Source organism: Oryza brachyantha, chromosome 1, assembly GCF_000231095.2.
Source record: "Oryza brachyantha chromosome 1, ObraRS2, whole genome shotgun sequence".
Classification (NCBI taxonomy): Eukaryota; Viridiplantae; Streptophyta; class Magnoliopsida; order Poales; family Poaceae; genus Oryza; species Oryza brachyantha.
The window spans coordinates 22772368-22785113 of NC_023163.2; the positions used below are offsets into that span (position 1 = coordinate 22772368).

The 12746-nt window shown below is 40.8% G+C and overlaps 2 protein-coding genes across 2 annotated transcripts; one reads left to right on the forward strand and one right to left on the reverse strand.

Annotated features, from left to right (window-relative positions):
- Window positions 1-2754: 2754 nt before the first annotated feature.
- LOC102720941 (B3 domain-containing protein Os03g0120900-like) lies at window positions 2755-6303 on the forward strand. The gene is made up of 5 exons (XM_006646213.3): window positions 2755-2883; window positions 3439-3840; window positions 4275-4593; window positions 4669-5061; window positions 5168-6303. Exons 1-5 carry the CDS (start codon window positions 2821-2823, stop codon window positions 6154-6156), a joined length of 2166 nt encoding a protein of 721 aa, XP_006646276.1. The 5' UTR covers window positions 2755-2820; the 3' UTR covers window positions 6157-6303.
- A 61-nt stretch (window positions 6304-6364) lies between these two features.
- On the reverse strand, window positions 6365-12746 carry LOC102720187 (putative ABC transporter B family member 8). Its single transcript, XM_006644583.3, has 9 exons — window positions 12300-12746; window positions 12055-12109; window positions 11721-11899; window positions 9822-10279; window positions 9191-9731; window positions 8926-9105; window positions 7545-8825; window positions 6990-7396; window positions 6365-6891 (listed from the first exon to the last, which is right to left on the reverse strand). The coding sequence occupies exons 1-9, from the start codon at window positions 12540-12542 to the stop codon at window positions 6540-6542; spliced, it is 3696 nt and encodes a 1231-aa protein (XP_006644646.2). The 5' UTR covers window positions 12543-12746; the 3' UTR covers window positions 6365-6539.

A 12746-nucleotide genomic window follows, 5' to 3' on the forward strand; every position in this document is an offset into this window, starting at 1 on the left:
TATGCTACATGAGCTGATGTAGAAGAGAGATGGACAATAGTAGAAGAGAGAAAATAAATTATTTTATATGGAGTCAGCAAAACATTGATTCTTGGCGCATAAAATGATAAGACAACCAGAAAATTAATTTTATATACGTGTTGACTCTAATCAGAGGCGCCGACCAGATGGAACGCGAACGAGAAACTAATTAATCTATAATTATGAAGAGTCAGCTTAAAAAATTGTTCTTTATACAAGAAGTTTTTTTACTAACATGGCTTGAGATAGAACCTATAATGAGTTCTACCGTTAAATATACCCTAAGTTAGGTCTACATCAGTTCAAATTATATCAAGAGTAAATTGCTTAATGAGTCATCTTTTATTGCTAAGTTTCATTTTGAACCACCCTTAAACCTATATTTTTTTATGATAGATCTGGTAAATTTGTCATTGTTCTGGTTTACACCACCCAAAAAAACCTTTTCAATATACACGACGACCTTCAATACATTGACTCTACTATATCAACGAACTCTCCATCTATATATAATTTATATATTTGTCAAATGAGATTGCATGGGTAGAAAAGCGATTTGTGTGATTTAAACTGCAACAATAACGAATTTACTTATTCAAAAGCGCAAAATAGGTTCAATGGTAGTCCAAAGTAAAATCTAGATAATGAAAGGCAACACAATATGCAATTTATTTATTTATGCTAAGTTGGAGGAGAGTGAATGATAATAAATGGTGATTTATAACTAGCTATAACACATACTTAAAAGAACATGCGAGAGATTGTAATGGACCATACATTAATGATACAATTCCTCCATTTCACAAGTCAAAACACTATGCTCGAATAAATTTACAGAAAAATATGGTAATAAATATAAAATAAATATACTATTAAAATATATTTAATGGTGGATATAATAAAACTAATTTGATGTTGTGAATATTAAGTATAATTTTCTATAATTTGATCAAATTTAAAAAATTGACTTAAAAGAAAAATTCAAAGTGACTTGTAACACTACATCAATCCCCAAATAAAATTATTTCTACCACTCATCCTTTGTTTCAAAATAGAGGTTTTTTAACATCCTTGAAAAGGTATCTCAAGATACCATACTTTTTAGTGTAAAGAGTGTGGCACCTCGAGATAATAAAATTCTTGGTACCTTGAAATACTTAATACCTTCAAAATAAGTTATTTTCCACCTACTTCTCCATTTCAACGAGTCTAACCATACTACATTTAATTTTATCACCTACATTATTTTCTCGACAAATCACAACATTTCTCTAATTATTCACACTTGCTTTCTTAATCTCTGTACCCAATTCTAGATATTGTTATATTTTAATATGGATGGAGTATAAAGTAGGATGAGTAGTATGGTGTCCATATAGGTATGACTTTTTTGCCGTTCTTGAAAAGTATATCAAGATACTAAGAATTTTAGTGTAAATTTTTGGTACCTTAAGGTACCACATTTTTTACAATGCAAAGTGTGATACCTTGAGATATTTTTTCAAAGATGATAAAAAGCTCGTATAGATAACTTAGGGCACTATAGTATGTATGAAATGTGGGTAATAATAATTTTTACTACCTCCTTTACTGTCATGAAAGTGGATAGTAGTGGAGGTAATAGGCAGTAACTAGCAATACGGTGACTGCCTGTTAACAATGTCTTAGAAAACATTAAAACTCCCCTGTCTCCTTCACCCCACGAATAATCTTTAATGTGAGACCCAGCTTACTACCTACCCACTGTGAGAAATAAAAATAGTTACAATCTAATTATGTTGATCTCACCCTTATTAGCTCCGGTTATATATTTTTTATCGTTTTAGATAAGAATATGATAGAACTTTTAAAATTTTAACTATTAATAAAAATTTCAAAGTATTTAGTTTGAAAACACCAGAACAACATGTATTGATGAATTATAGAGATCATTTTAATAAATATAAACATTTATTTTTATATGTTTTAAAAAATACTATCAAAAATATATTTAGAAAACCATATCTTTATCTAAATAATACTAATAATCAATCTAGAGGGAGCAATGAGAATTCCCTAGGAGAACATGGTAGATGATATGCACACCATATTTTCCTTATACTTATGTTTATAAGATAAAATTTAAATTTTAAACTTAAATTTAGAATTGATTTAATAGTTTTTTTACACCAAAATTTATTTTTCAACTTTAACTTTTAAATCGCTTAGAATATATATACAAAAATTTTACTCATAAAGTTTTTTTATCTATAAATATATTGATCGCAGGGCAACCTCGCACTCTCAAATGGACAGTACCGCAATATCCGCAGTCGAGAGAAAAAGTTGATGTTGGCTGTGGCCCTGTACCGTCGAAACGACCGAACGCAACGCGACTACGTGAGCGGAAAGCGCGGGCCAGGTGATGGAATCACGCAAGCGTGTGCTCCTCCGTGGGCTGAAAGACAAGTCAAGTCGCATCCGCCCTGGCAGCAACAGACGCCCCGCGCCGAGCGCCTGCTCCCAAGTAGCAGGCGGCCCGCGCCGCCACGTGCCGGTGAAGACGGGGGCGGAGGCGCGGGCGGCTGCTTCCGGCGATTCCGCCCGCCTGTTAGGCTCGCACGACTCACCTAACGAGAGAAAGAAGAGGCGAAGTAAAGTGGGGGGCGCTCGCCTCATTCACTCCGCCATCAACAACGGCACCCACCACCGGCACGCAGCCTCTCCGTCATCCTCCATCCCCCCGCACCACCCTCCTCTGCCTCTGCCCAGGAGAATCGAACCGAGAGAGGGATCTGCATTCCGCAGTGCGGCCTGCTAATGGCGGGGGTGAGGAGGCATCACTTCATCAAGGTCATGGTCGGCGAGTTCGCCCGCCGCCTCGTGAGTGCTCCTCTCCTTGTGCGGTTTTTGTTTTTTTTTTCCTTCGGGGTCCCCTTTCTATCCAGGGGGGCCAGCATCTATCGTTGCTTGTGACATCTGATCGCGCCGGGATCCTTGCACCTATTTTTGGCAGAGCATGACATGCCCATGGATGAATGAATGTTGCATCGGTGCCCGCCATATAATTACTATATATATCCTCCTATGAAAACATTGTTTGCATGTGCATTTGTGTGCTATGTGATCGTTATTTTAATAGCTGAGATGCTGGCAGGTGTACAAAAGGGAAGTATTTTGTAATGTCTTGTTACATGATTATTTGTATAGATAGGCGAGGAAAAAAATTGTTGGTATCATTGATATTAATTTCTTTCTGCATGCATGTGGTGTGAGAGTGGAAGTGACTTTCAGATCATGAATATTGATATTGTGGTTAAATGACATCTTTATACGTGCTAATTACCTGCTGCAATAGCTTCCACAACCAAAGTGCTATTTTTAGTCGTGTGGAAACGACTTAAAATACGCCCTAACTCCTAAAGCCTCTATATGCAGGAGATACCTCAAGACTTCCTCATTCACATTCCAGAGGTGGCCTCAAGTACTTCTGACACGTCATTGCCATCATCTGCTAAAGGCACGCTTCAGAATTCAGAAGGGAAGAGTTGGCCTGTTGAGCTAGAGAGACTCGACCGCCGTGTATTTCTTACCACTGGATGGGCAAAGTTTGTGGAGGATACTTCTTTGAGAGCATATGAGTTCCTTCTCTTCAGATATGATGAGAACATGCACTTCATGGTTTTGCCGTTTGGTCTGAATGCTTGTGAGAAAGTAATTCAGTCTTCAGGAAGTCCAGAAGGAAAACTTCCAGGTGATATATTCTGCTGTAGTAAGAGGGGCAGGGATGGTGATAAACTAACAGAGGCAACCTACAGTCTCACGCCTAGTCACTCACAGGTAGGTTGAGATAAAAGATAAATCCATTATGAAGTAACATTATAATCTAATATCAAATATTTAAGTCAATCTTGTACATGTATTGTTTTTGTCCTATGCTGTAGTACATAGTATCCAGTTCATATGGAATCACTTTGTTTCTAAATAGCTATAAGTTTGATTTGCATGTCTGTTAGAATAGATTTGGAATACCAGAATAGTTGACTATCTATAAAAGCACAATAAAATTAATGTTCACTTGGGAAGATTAAACCAGGTGCAGAACAATTATTTTGAGTAACGTTAGGATGTCAAGCTTTTGAACTGTTCGCAACTTGGTTTTTCTGTTTAATACCTTTTACCTTGGGAACAGAGTGGACATGAATGTTTACAATTGTTGGTAACCTTATTAGTAATGTTGTCTCCTTGAACTGAAAACCTTTTACAACTTTTAGGTTGTTACTTTGCAAAGGAGTGCTCAAGGCCATGAGCATATTTCGTCGCAGAGTTTCCCTGATCAACATGAAGTATGTGGCTCAAAAGACGGGTTAGATGAACACTTATCATTGAAGGGGGCAATTGAGGATGATAAAACTAATACGGTAGCTGAAGTAATGAGAACATTGGATGTTGACAAAGTGACAGTTGAATTATTCTGTGCAATGCTCATTTTCTATAAATGGAATGTGGATGCGGTGGCAGAAGATTTGTACATATGTAGGGGCAAACCACAAATTCAGAATGTGTTTCTGAAGAACAAACTTCTTTTTCAGTGTAAGTTTTTAGCACCTCATGTTTTTTCATTCTGGCATCGCTAACATTGGTAACACATATCCTTTTGTATTTCAGTTGATATTGTAAAGAGGAAACTACAAAACTTCTTTCTTCCGGATGATTATTGTTCTTCTCCAATACTTGAGAGCGAGAAGAGAAGCCTTGAGGAGCCTAAGTTGTCTAACCAACCACTGCAATGTGACTCGACAGCAGTGAAGTGTAGGCTAATTGATGAGCATGATTTATGTAATTTTTCTCAGAACAAGAGAAGGAAGCGAGGTTCATTTTGTAGTCATGAGACTCCACGAAGATCACCAAGACTGGCACGTCAGAACAATTCTCGTGACAATGCAAAGGACACTTCGAAAGAAAGATCTGAAGAGCAACAACCATCACCAGCCAGCACAATAGATCAGGCGGAGGGCATAGCAGAGCAAGCATGGCTGTGCCATGATAAAATGGTCAATGGTATTCTTAGGCTCCTCTTGTTAGAAGTATCTTTTAATGCTTGATCTTGTAGTTTCTAGTTAAATCAATTTCTTTTTTGTAGTTAAATCAATTTCTTTCATTTTAGGTTCACTGTTTCAAGACTCTGAGAAAGTTAATCCAGTACATGGCGATGTGGGTTTATGTGAAGAGCCTCAACATAGTCAAGGAGAAAATGAAGGGAATTTAGATCAAGTCAACAACAAAGAAACTGGTGAAGAGCAAACAGAAAGAAATGCTGTGGACACCTCTGAGTCATTCACAAGGAGAGGTTGCATCGAGTCATTGCCAGCCAGCTGTGAGGTGCCAGAATGTTCGAAAATAAATGAGTTATGTTTTACATGGATGCCTGATGAACATGTCAACTCTCTTGAGAAAGTTTTACTTGATATCCAACGAGACAACTTCATGAAGACCATCTCACATGTTCAAGGAATCATTCGAAATCATCCTATAGACATACTGACTGCTGATGTAATTACAGCTGTTGTGCAGAAAGAAATTCTTAAATGGGATTATTGTCTTAAGGATAGGGATGCTCAAAGGATAGTGAATGCATTACTGGAACATGCTAAAAAAATCAAGGACATGCACAATTTTAACTCGGAGATGCGGAAGGAAGAGTTTTCTACAAAGCTACAGATTCAGTTGAAGTGGCAGCTCAAAGAACTAGAAACTGCATACACTTCCCTGGAATTAGATTACAAGAAGGCTACAATTGATGATAATATTGCTTTCTCGATATTGCATGAACAGAAGAAGAAATTGCAGAATCTTAAGGGCGAGATAACTGGCCAGCAGCAGTCTCTGGAGATGAAGAAGGATGAAATGCAGAAATTGGCTCATCAAATTGCTGATTATGAGATTGTATTTCAGAAGTCTTTAATGGAAAGATTAAGGATTAAGGAAGTTATGAAGAGTTATGAGCAAACTCTTGCTGAAGTTAATGTTCGGCTAACTTCAGCTGAAGTTGGATCAATTGATGTAGAGGCATTGGTGAAGGCAGAGATGGATAACATGACCAAGGAAATTGAAATGTCTAAGGAAAGCGTCCTAAACATCACTTTCAAGAAATGACAGAAATGATGATTTCATAATCATTTTCAGTTGACAGTAGTTCTTCTACCAGCAATGTTCTACTTTATGGTAATCCTCTTTTGTTATCTTAAAAGTTTGAACCTATAACATGTAAAGCAACTAGCAGAAGCAAAATATAATATGGTCATTAATGGATATATCGGTTTGTTTTGCAGAACTATGCTATAGTACTGATTGGTGAGTCTAGTTATCTACTTGTTTGCATTTATTCATATCTTAGGCCTCTTCAAAGACAAGTGCTAGGTCAGATACATTTGCTTACGACAGAAGAAATTACACCAAAACTTGTTAAGTGCCACTGACATTATGCTATATTAGGCTATCATGTCACTTATGGCAGTACTTTACATTATATAATCAATTTATTTCTGAAGAGTCGCTAGGTTGTAGAATGCTCCTTTCTTACTCATGAGGTGTGGGTAAGTACCACGTTCCACTACCTTACCCTCTCCTAAGAAGGCAATTGAGTCTACATTCTTGATTGTGTTCAGTCGATGTGCCACCACAATTGTAGTCCTTCCTGACATGATTCTATCAAGGGCCTCCTGCACAACTTGCTCTGACTGTGCATCGAGAGCACTTGTTGCTTCATCAAGTAGTAGTATTGATGGATTCCTGATTATTGCCCTCGCAATCGCAATACGCTGCTTTTGTCCTCCCGATAGTTGTAATCCATGCTCACCGCAGTCAGTATGATATCCGTCCTTTAGAGATCTGAAAAAGAATAGACTTTAGTATATCCATAACTGGGATTCATTTGACAAGAACATTGCCGCAATGTATATTTGGAAAGGAAAACTTTGAAGACTTACGAGATGAACTCATGCGCATTTGCAGCTTTAGCAGCTTCCACAATCTCGTCTTCATCAGCTTCTGGTTTACCAAAAGCAATGTTGTCCCTGACACTACCAGAAAATATTGCAGGCTCCTGGCTAACAAGAGCTGTAAATCCTCGATACCAAAGGATATTCATTTCTCTCACATCCATACCATCAACCCTTACAGCCCCTCTGTCAACATCGTAGAACCTCTGGATCAAACCTATTATAGTAGATTTTCCACAACCACTTCTTCCAACTAGACCAATACTTGTTCCTGCTTTCACATCCAAGCTAAAATCCTGTAGGATAAGGCATTGTGGTCTTGTCGGATATGCAAAATCTACCTTTTTGAACTCTATTCTCCCTTGTATTTTGTTCTTCTGATTGTCCTTTTCCACCTGCAATTTAGCTTTGTTATTTTATTCTAATACAAGCTAGGGGTGCAAGGTCATTATTTAGCTAGGCTGTGGTCTATTAATATTTTATACAATGCTTGTCTGAAAATACTTTATATAATGCTCATGAAAGTAATCATGAATATGATACCTGTGAATTTTGTGGAGAGATAGATTTCCTATCTAGCACCTCAAACACTGAAGCAACAGCATTTGCTCCCTTTGCTAGGTCGGATGTCATGCTGCCAGCATCAGCGATCAACTTTCCTGTACTCACCAGGACAAAAAATGTTTTGAAGACATCACCTGCAGAGATCTCCCCAGACTGTGCCAATTTCCCACCATACCAGAAGTCAAGTGCCCATGACAAGAATGAGAGGCAAGGTGACAGTCCAGTGGTGATCCCAGCCACCCATGACTTCTTCCTTGCTTTCTTCAGTGGCTCCTCCTGTGTATGCTCAAAGAGCTGCAGAACCTTTGATGAGCATCCAAAGGAGGTCACCATCCTGTGGTTGTAAACAGCTTCTATGGCAATCTGAGTACTTTGATGCTGAGCCTTTGCTAAGTCCCTTGACACATTGGAGAGAACTATCTTTTTGGCGTAGTAGCATATCATCGTAGTTGGCTGTACAGCGATCATGACAAGAGCAAGTTTCCAAGCTACTATAAGGCCCATTGTCACTGCAATTATAATTCCAGAAGCTGTCTGAAGCAGTAGGGAAATTCTATCTGCAACAAGGGTTTTGACAAGAGAAGCCTCATTGCTAAGCCGAGAGCACAGTGAACCACTTGAATTAGTTTCTTCATCAAACCATGCCGCCTCAAAGGTTAAGATCTTCTCAAGTACTTGGACTCGGATACGCCTAACTAGATGCTCCCCCATGTAAGCAAAATTGTAGTGTTGAAGTAGATTAACAGCAATGGATATCACGGACAATGAGCAGAAAATCAAGGCATAGCGGCTGATAATTGCATTCATCTCATTGCGGTTTTGAACAAAAAATGCAGCAATCATTCCTCCGATGGTTATAGCATAGATGGGTTGCAAGGAACCATATACCAAAGCAGACAGACTGCCTATGACTGCTTGTCTCCACTCTGGTGCATTCATTGCAAGAAGCCTGGAGAAAGATGGTGCAGGGGGAGAACCAGGGGAATCTGTTTCCTTTGAAATAGCTGGTGTAAGTGGCATTGGACTTGCTCTAGACATACTGAGACGGCTGGTACTGGTCCTTGCCACTGAAGAGGCCCTAAATTGGTCACCACCTTCTTGATCGATGTAGCTCACCATCTTCTGCAGCTTCACAAGTCGTGAATATGGGCCGCCCTTGTTGATCAGTTCATCGTGTGTGCCAATTTCTGCTATGGTACCCCCATCAACCACAGCAATCTGATCGGCATTCTTCACTGTGGAAAGCTTATGAGCTACTACCTGATGAAATTAAGTATATAATCAGTACTACGATGCCAAACAATTGTACAAGTAACCTTAGCATTGTAAAGCAAGAAGTGGAAGTGGTAACGTAGTTTACCAATGTTGTTCTTCCCATAGATGCTTGGTCAAGTGCATGCTGCACCAGCTTCTCTGATTCTGAGTCAAGTGCGCTTGTGGCTTCATCAAGCAAAAGTATAGCAGGGTTCTTGATGACTGCCCGTGCAATGGCAATGCGTTGCTTCTGGCCACCTGATAGCAATGCTCCACGCTCACCAATCTGCAAGGGCAGGAGATTGCAACCATACAGCATCAGAGGTGGAAATTAGGTGCCATAATACTTGTATTTCTCGTGATGCACATACCTTAGTCTCATATTCCTCAGGAAGCCCTCTTATGAAGTTGTGAGCATTTGCTGTCATGGCTGCCGCATACAATTCATCCATTGTTGCATCCGGTTTGCCAAACAAAATGTTCTCTTTTATGGATGTGCCAAAGAGTGCATGATCTTGGCTGACAAGCCCCATCTTGCTCCTGATCCACTTGAGCTGGAGTTCTTTAATGTTGACACCATCAACCTTGACTGTTCCTTCAGAGGCATCATAGAAGCGTTGAACCAACGCTATTGCGGTTGACTTGCCGCTGCCACTGGACCCGACCAAGGCGACAGTTTGCCCAGCAGGAATCTGGAGGTTGAAGTCCTTGAGGACTGTCATGTTTGGCCTCGATGGGTAAACAAAGCGGACAGACTCAAACTGAAGCTCTCCCCGGACTTGATCCAAAATAAGACCCTTGGGGTCATCGGCATTAATCTCTGGCACACGGTTTATCCGATCGAGGATTCTTGTGGCAGCAACTGATGCTTCTGTGAAATGCTTCAACTCAGGGAGTGCCATTCCAAGGGATCTGCAAAATTTTAATAGCTTGGTCATGGTTAAAGTTTTGTCTATCAAATGGATTCATAAGTTCAGAAAGGAAAAGAATAGAAGAACATACAGGCCACCCAAAACGAAGGAAATCCCTGCAGCATATATCCTTCCTCCGCTTTCATGATGGTACATCACCAGTCTACTGCCATACCAGGCAAGGAAAGCCCAGATGGCGAAGGAAAGGCCTGTGAATCCCACAGCCAGACCTTTGGCTATACCTTGCCTGATCCCCAGCTTGATTGTCTTGTCAAGAACCGCAGTGTACCTCTGGATGATCCTTTTCTCAGCAGTGAAAGAGTAGACGGTCTTGATCGAGCCGAGTGCTTGCTCAACCAAGGAATTTGCATTCGCATACTCGTGCCGTGATTGTCGGGAAAGGTACAGGAGATACTTGCCATAGATCAGCCCTGGAATTATCAGGAGCAGGACCAGAGGGAAAGAAACCAGAGCCAGCCTCCAGGAGAAATAGGTGGAGAATGCCAGCCCGGAGATGAAAACTGTAGAGTGCATCAGAAAGAGTGGAACCTGTTCCAGATTTTAAAAAAATGCAAGCAAAGAAAAGGGATCAGTTCAGTTCTCTGGTGTTATTTCTTCTTGAATAATGAATCCTCAATGCTAAATCCTGCTGTGGTTAATTAGTATTTTTATTTTCACACCCATGTTTCAAACTGTGCAATGTTTGTAATTGTAGCTTTCTTAATTTCCTCAACTCGGCTACGTCGGTGTTTTATTAATCAGGAATGATTATTGAACCTGTTTAGCTCGAACACCTGGAGCTATTGGCCTTGTTAATGCCTTGATTTGCTCCCGTTAGGACTAGGATACTGCTCATGTTTATATTAGAGCAGGTATGGCTATAGCCATAAGCATATTTTGAGATGGAAGGTGAGAGAAGGGAGGTGGACTACTAATTTATAGTCAGTTGCACATGAACTCTAAGATAAATTGTGTGTATGATATGTGGGACCATGTATTGATATTTTGTAGAGGCTATTAGATTGACTATAGATGAATTGGAGCTAGTAAATGGCTATACTATTGAACTTCTTAGAGCAAATATTATAGCAGGCTATAAGCCAGCTAAATGCTGATGTGGAAGAGAGAGGGAAGGAGAGAGAGGAGAAGCTGCTATAAACTTGTAGCCAGCTCAGGCACAAGAAACCAAGACACTATGTGAGAGACATGTGAGTCCTGTATTAAAGATGAAGAGCTAACCATTATATGAGTGGGCTATAAGAATACTATAAGAAGTTTCATAGTTAGCTTGTTGGCTATATTATTAACTTTGCTCTTACGGCCAACCTCCGGATCCTGATCACCAACTTTCACATTTCCGAGAAAAAAAACCAAATGCATGTGATCCTACAATTCAGATCGTCTAACTCTATATACTCGCATTACTATCATGACACAGTTCTTGCAAAATAAAATATCCCAGGATGCTGGATTCCAAAGCAAGCTGGAGAACAGCAGATTAAGACTATGTTTAATTGTTTTTATGACCAGGTATCATTAGTCAAACTATTTGATTCACTGCTGATGCATTAGAGACCTAGTACTATTATAATTAGTAGAGACCTACACCGCTCTGCAGTCTGCACGTGCCACTTCGTCTTAAAAAATAGTAGTAGTAGTAGTGCTATACCAAACAAGGAAGAAACTTCCAAGGTAGTACTGTAATTGTGTGTACTTAATAGACTGAAGATTATGGGGCATAGGGTCATTAACAAACAAAGCATAGACTAGTTAATAAAGATATGATAGAACAAGGTAACCCATGAAAACCAGGCCAAAGCATGGTTTCAGACAAACAAAATGCAAGCCCGGGGCTTGAGATAACAGATGTAAAATTTATTGTAAAATTTAATATCTTTTAGTATTTTACACTAAAATTATGATACCCACTGATATATTTTTTAAGTGCCGTAAAATTAGTCAAGGTGGAGAGCCAGGCTCCGAGATTAACCTTCTCACTGAGAACCTCCTGGATGAGCGAGGCGTCCTTGGAGATGCTGTTGATGATCTCCGAGGTGGTTGCCTCCTGCGAGTCGAAGAAGCCCACCTCCTGCCGCAGGATGGCCTGCAGGTACAGGTACCTGATTCTCAGCACCTGCCTCTCGCTCGTCCTGCTCCAGCAATACCCCTCTGCAGAAAAAAAAAATCAAGCGACCTGATTAAGAACATGCATGATGTGTACAGTGTACACATGTGTGCTCAGTGCTCATCAGTGATGAACAGATGATGCATAGCTAGACATGTCGGGTAAGTAGAAAACACTGGAAGTGATGGTGTTTACTTACCCATAAACGCCACTGCCAGCACCGCGAATGCCAGGTAGACGAAATTCAGGCAAGACTGCACGCACACGAAGAAAAAGGCAGAAAACGCATTCAGCAGAAAGCTATACAGAAATGTTGCTCCGGCGAGTGCACAAGAATATGCATATGCATGTGTGTGCGTGCAGCAGACGAGGTGACAAATTCACTAGCTAGACAGTGCACGCGGTCGGCACAGCGCGCGCGCGGGCGAACGTGACGCGACGGACCTTCTCGACTGCGCGCATGAAGTCCACGCCGTGGGCGGCCTGGCCGGCGCGCGCGTACCCTAGGGAGTTCATCACGTCGCTGGCGAAGATGAGGAGCAGGTTGGTCGAGCACCCGTCGCCGATGGCGCCCAGCGTGCCCAGTGCCATGAGCAGCACATCCAACCTGTCCGCGAACTTGAATATGCCGCGGAGGCTCCGCCGCTCCCCGCCGCCGCGGCCGCCGGCCTCGCCGCCGGTGCTCATCCTCCTTAATTCCACTACACGATGGTAAGGAGGAGGTAATGGTGCAACTGATCAAGGGAGATTTGAGAGGAGCTAGGATCGGAGAAGCAGCAGCAGCACACGGATCACTTGATTTTGCTCTGCTGCTGCAATGGTCTTGGCACTCTCAAGCTAGGGCTTTATATAGTACTGCATCTCTAGCACGCGCGGTGTTTTTTTTTCTCC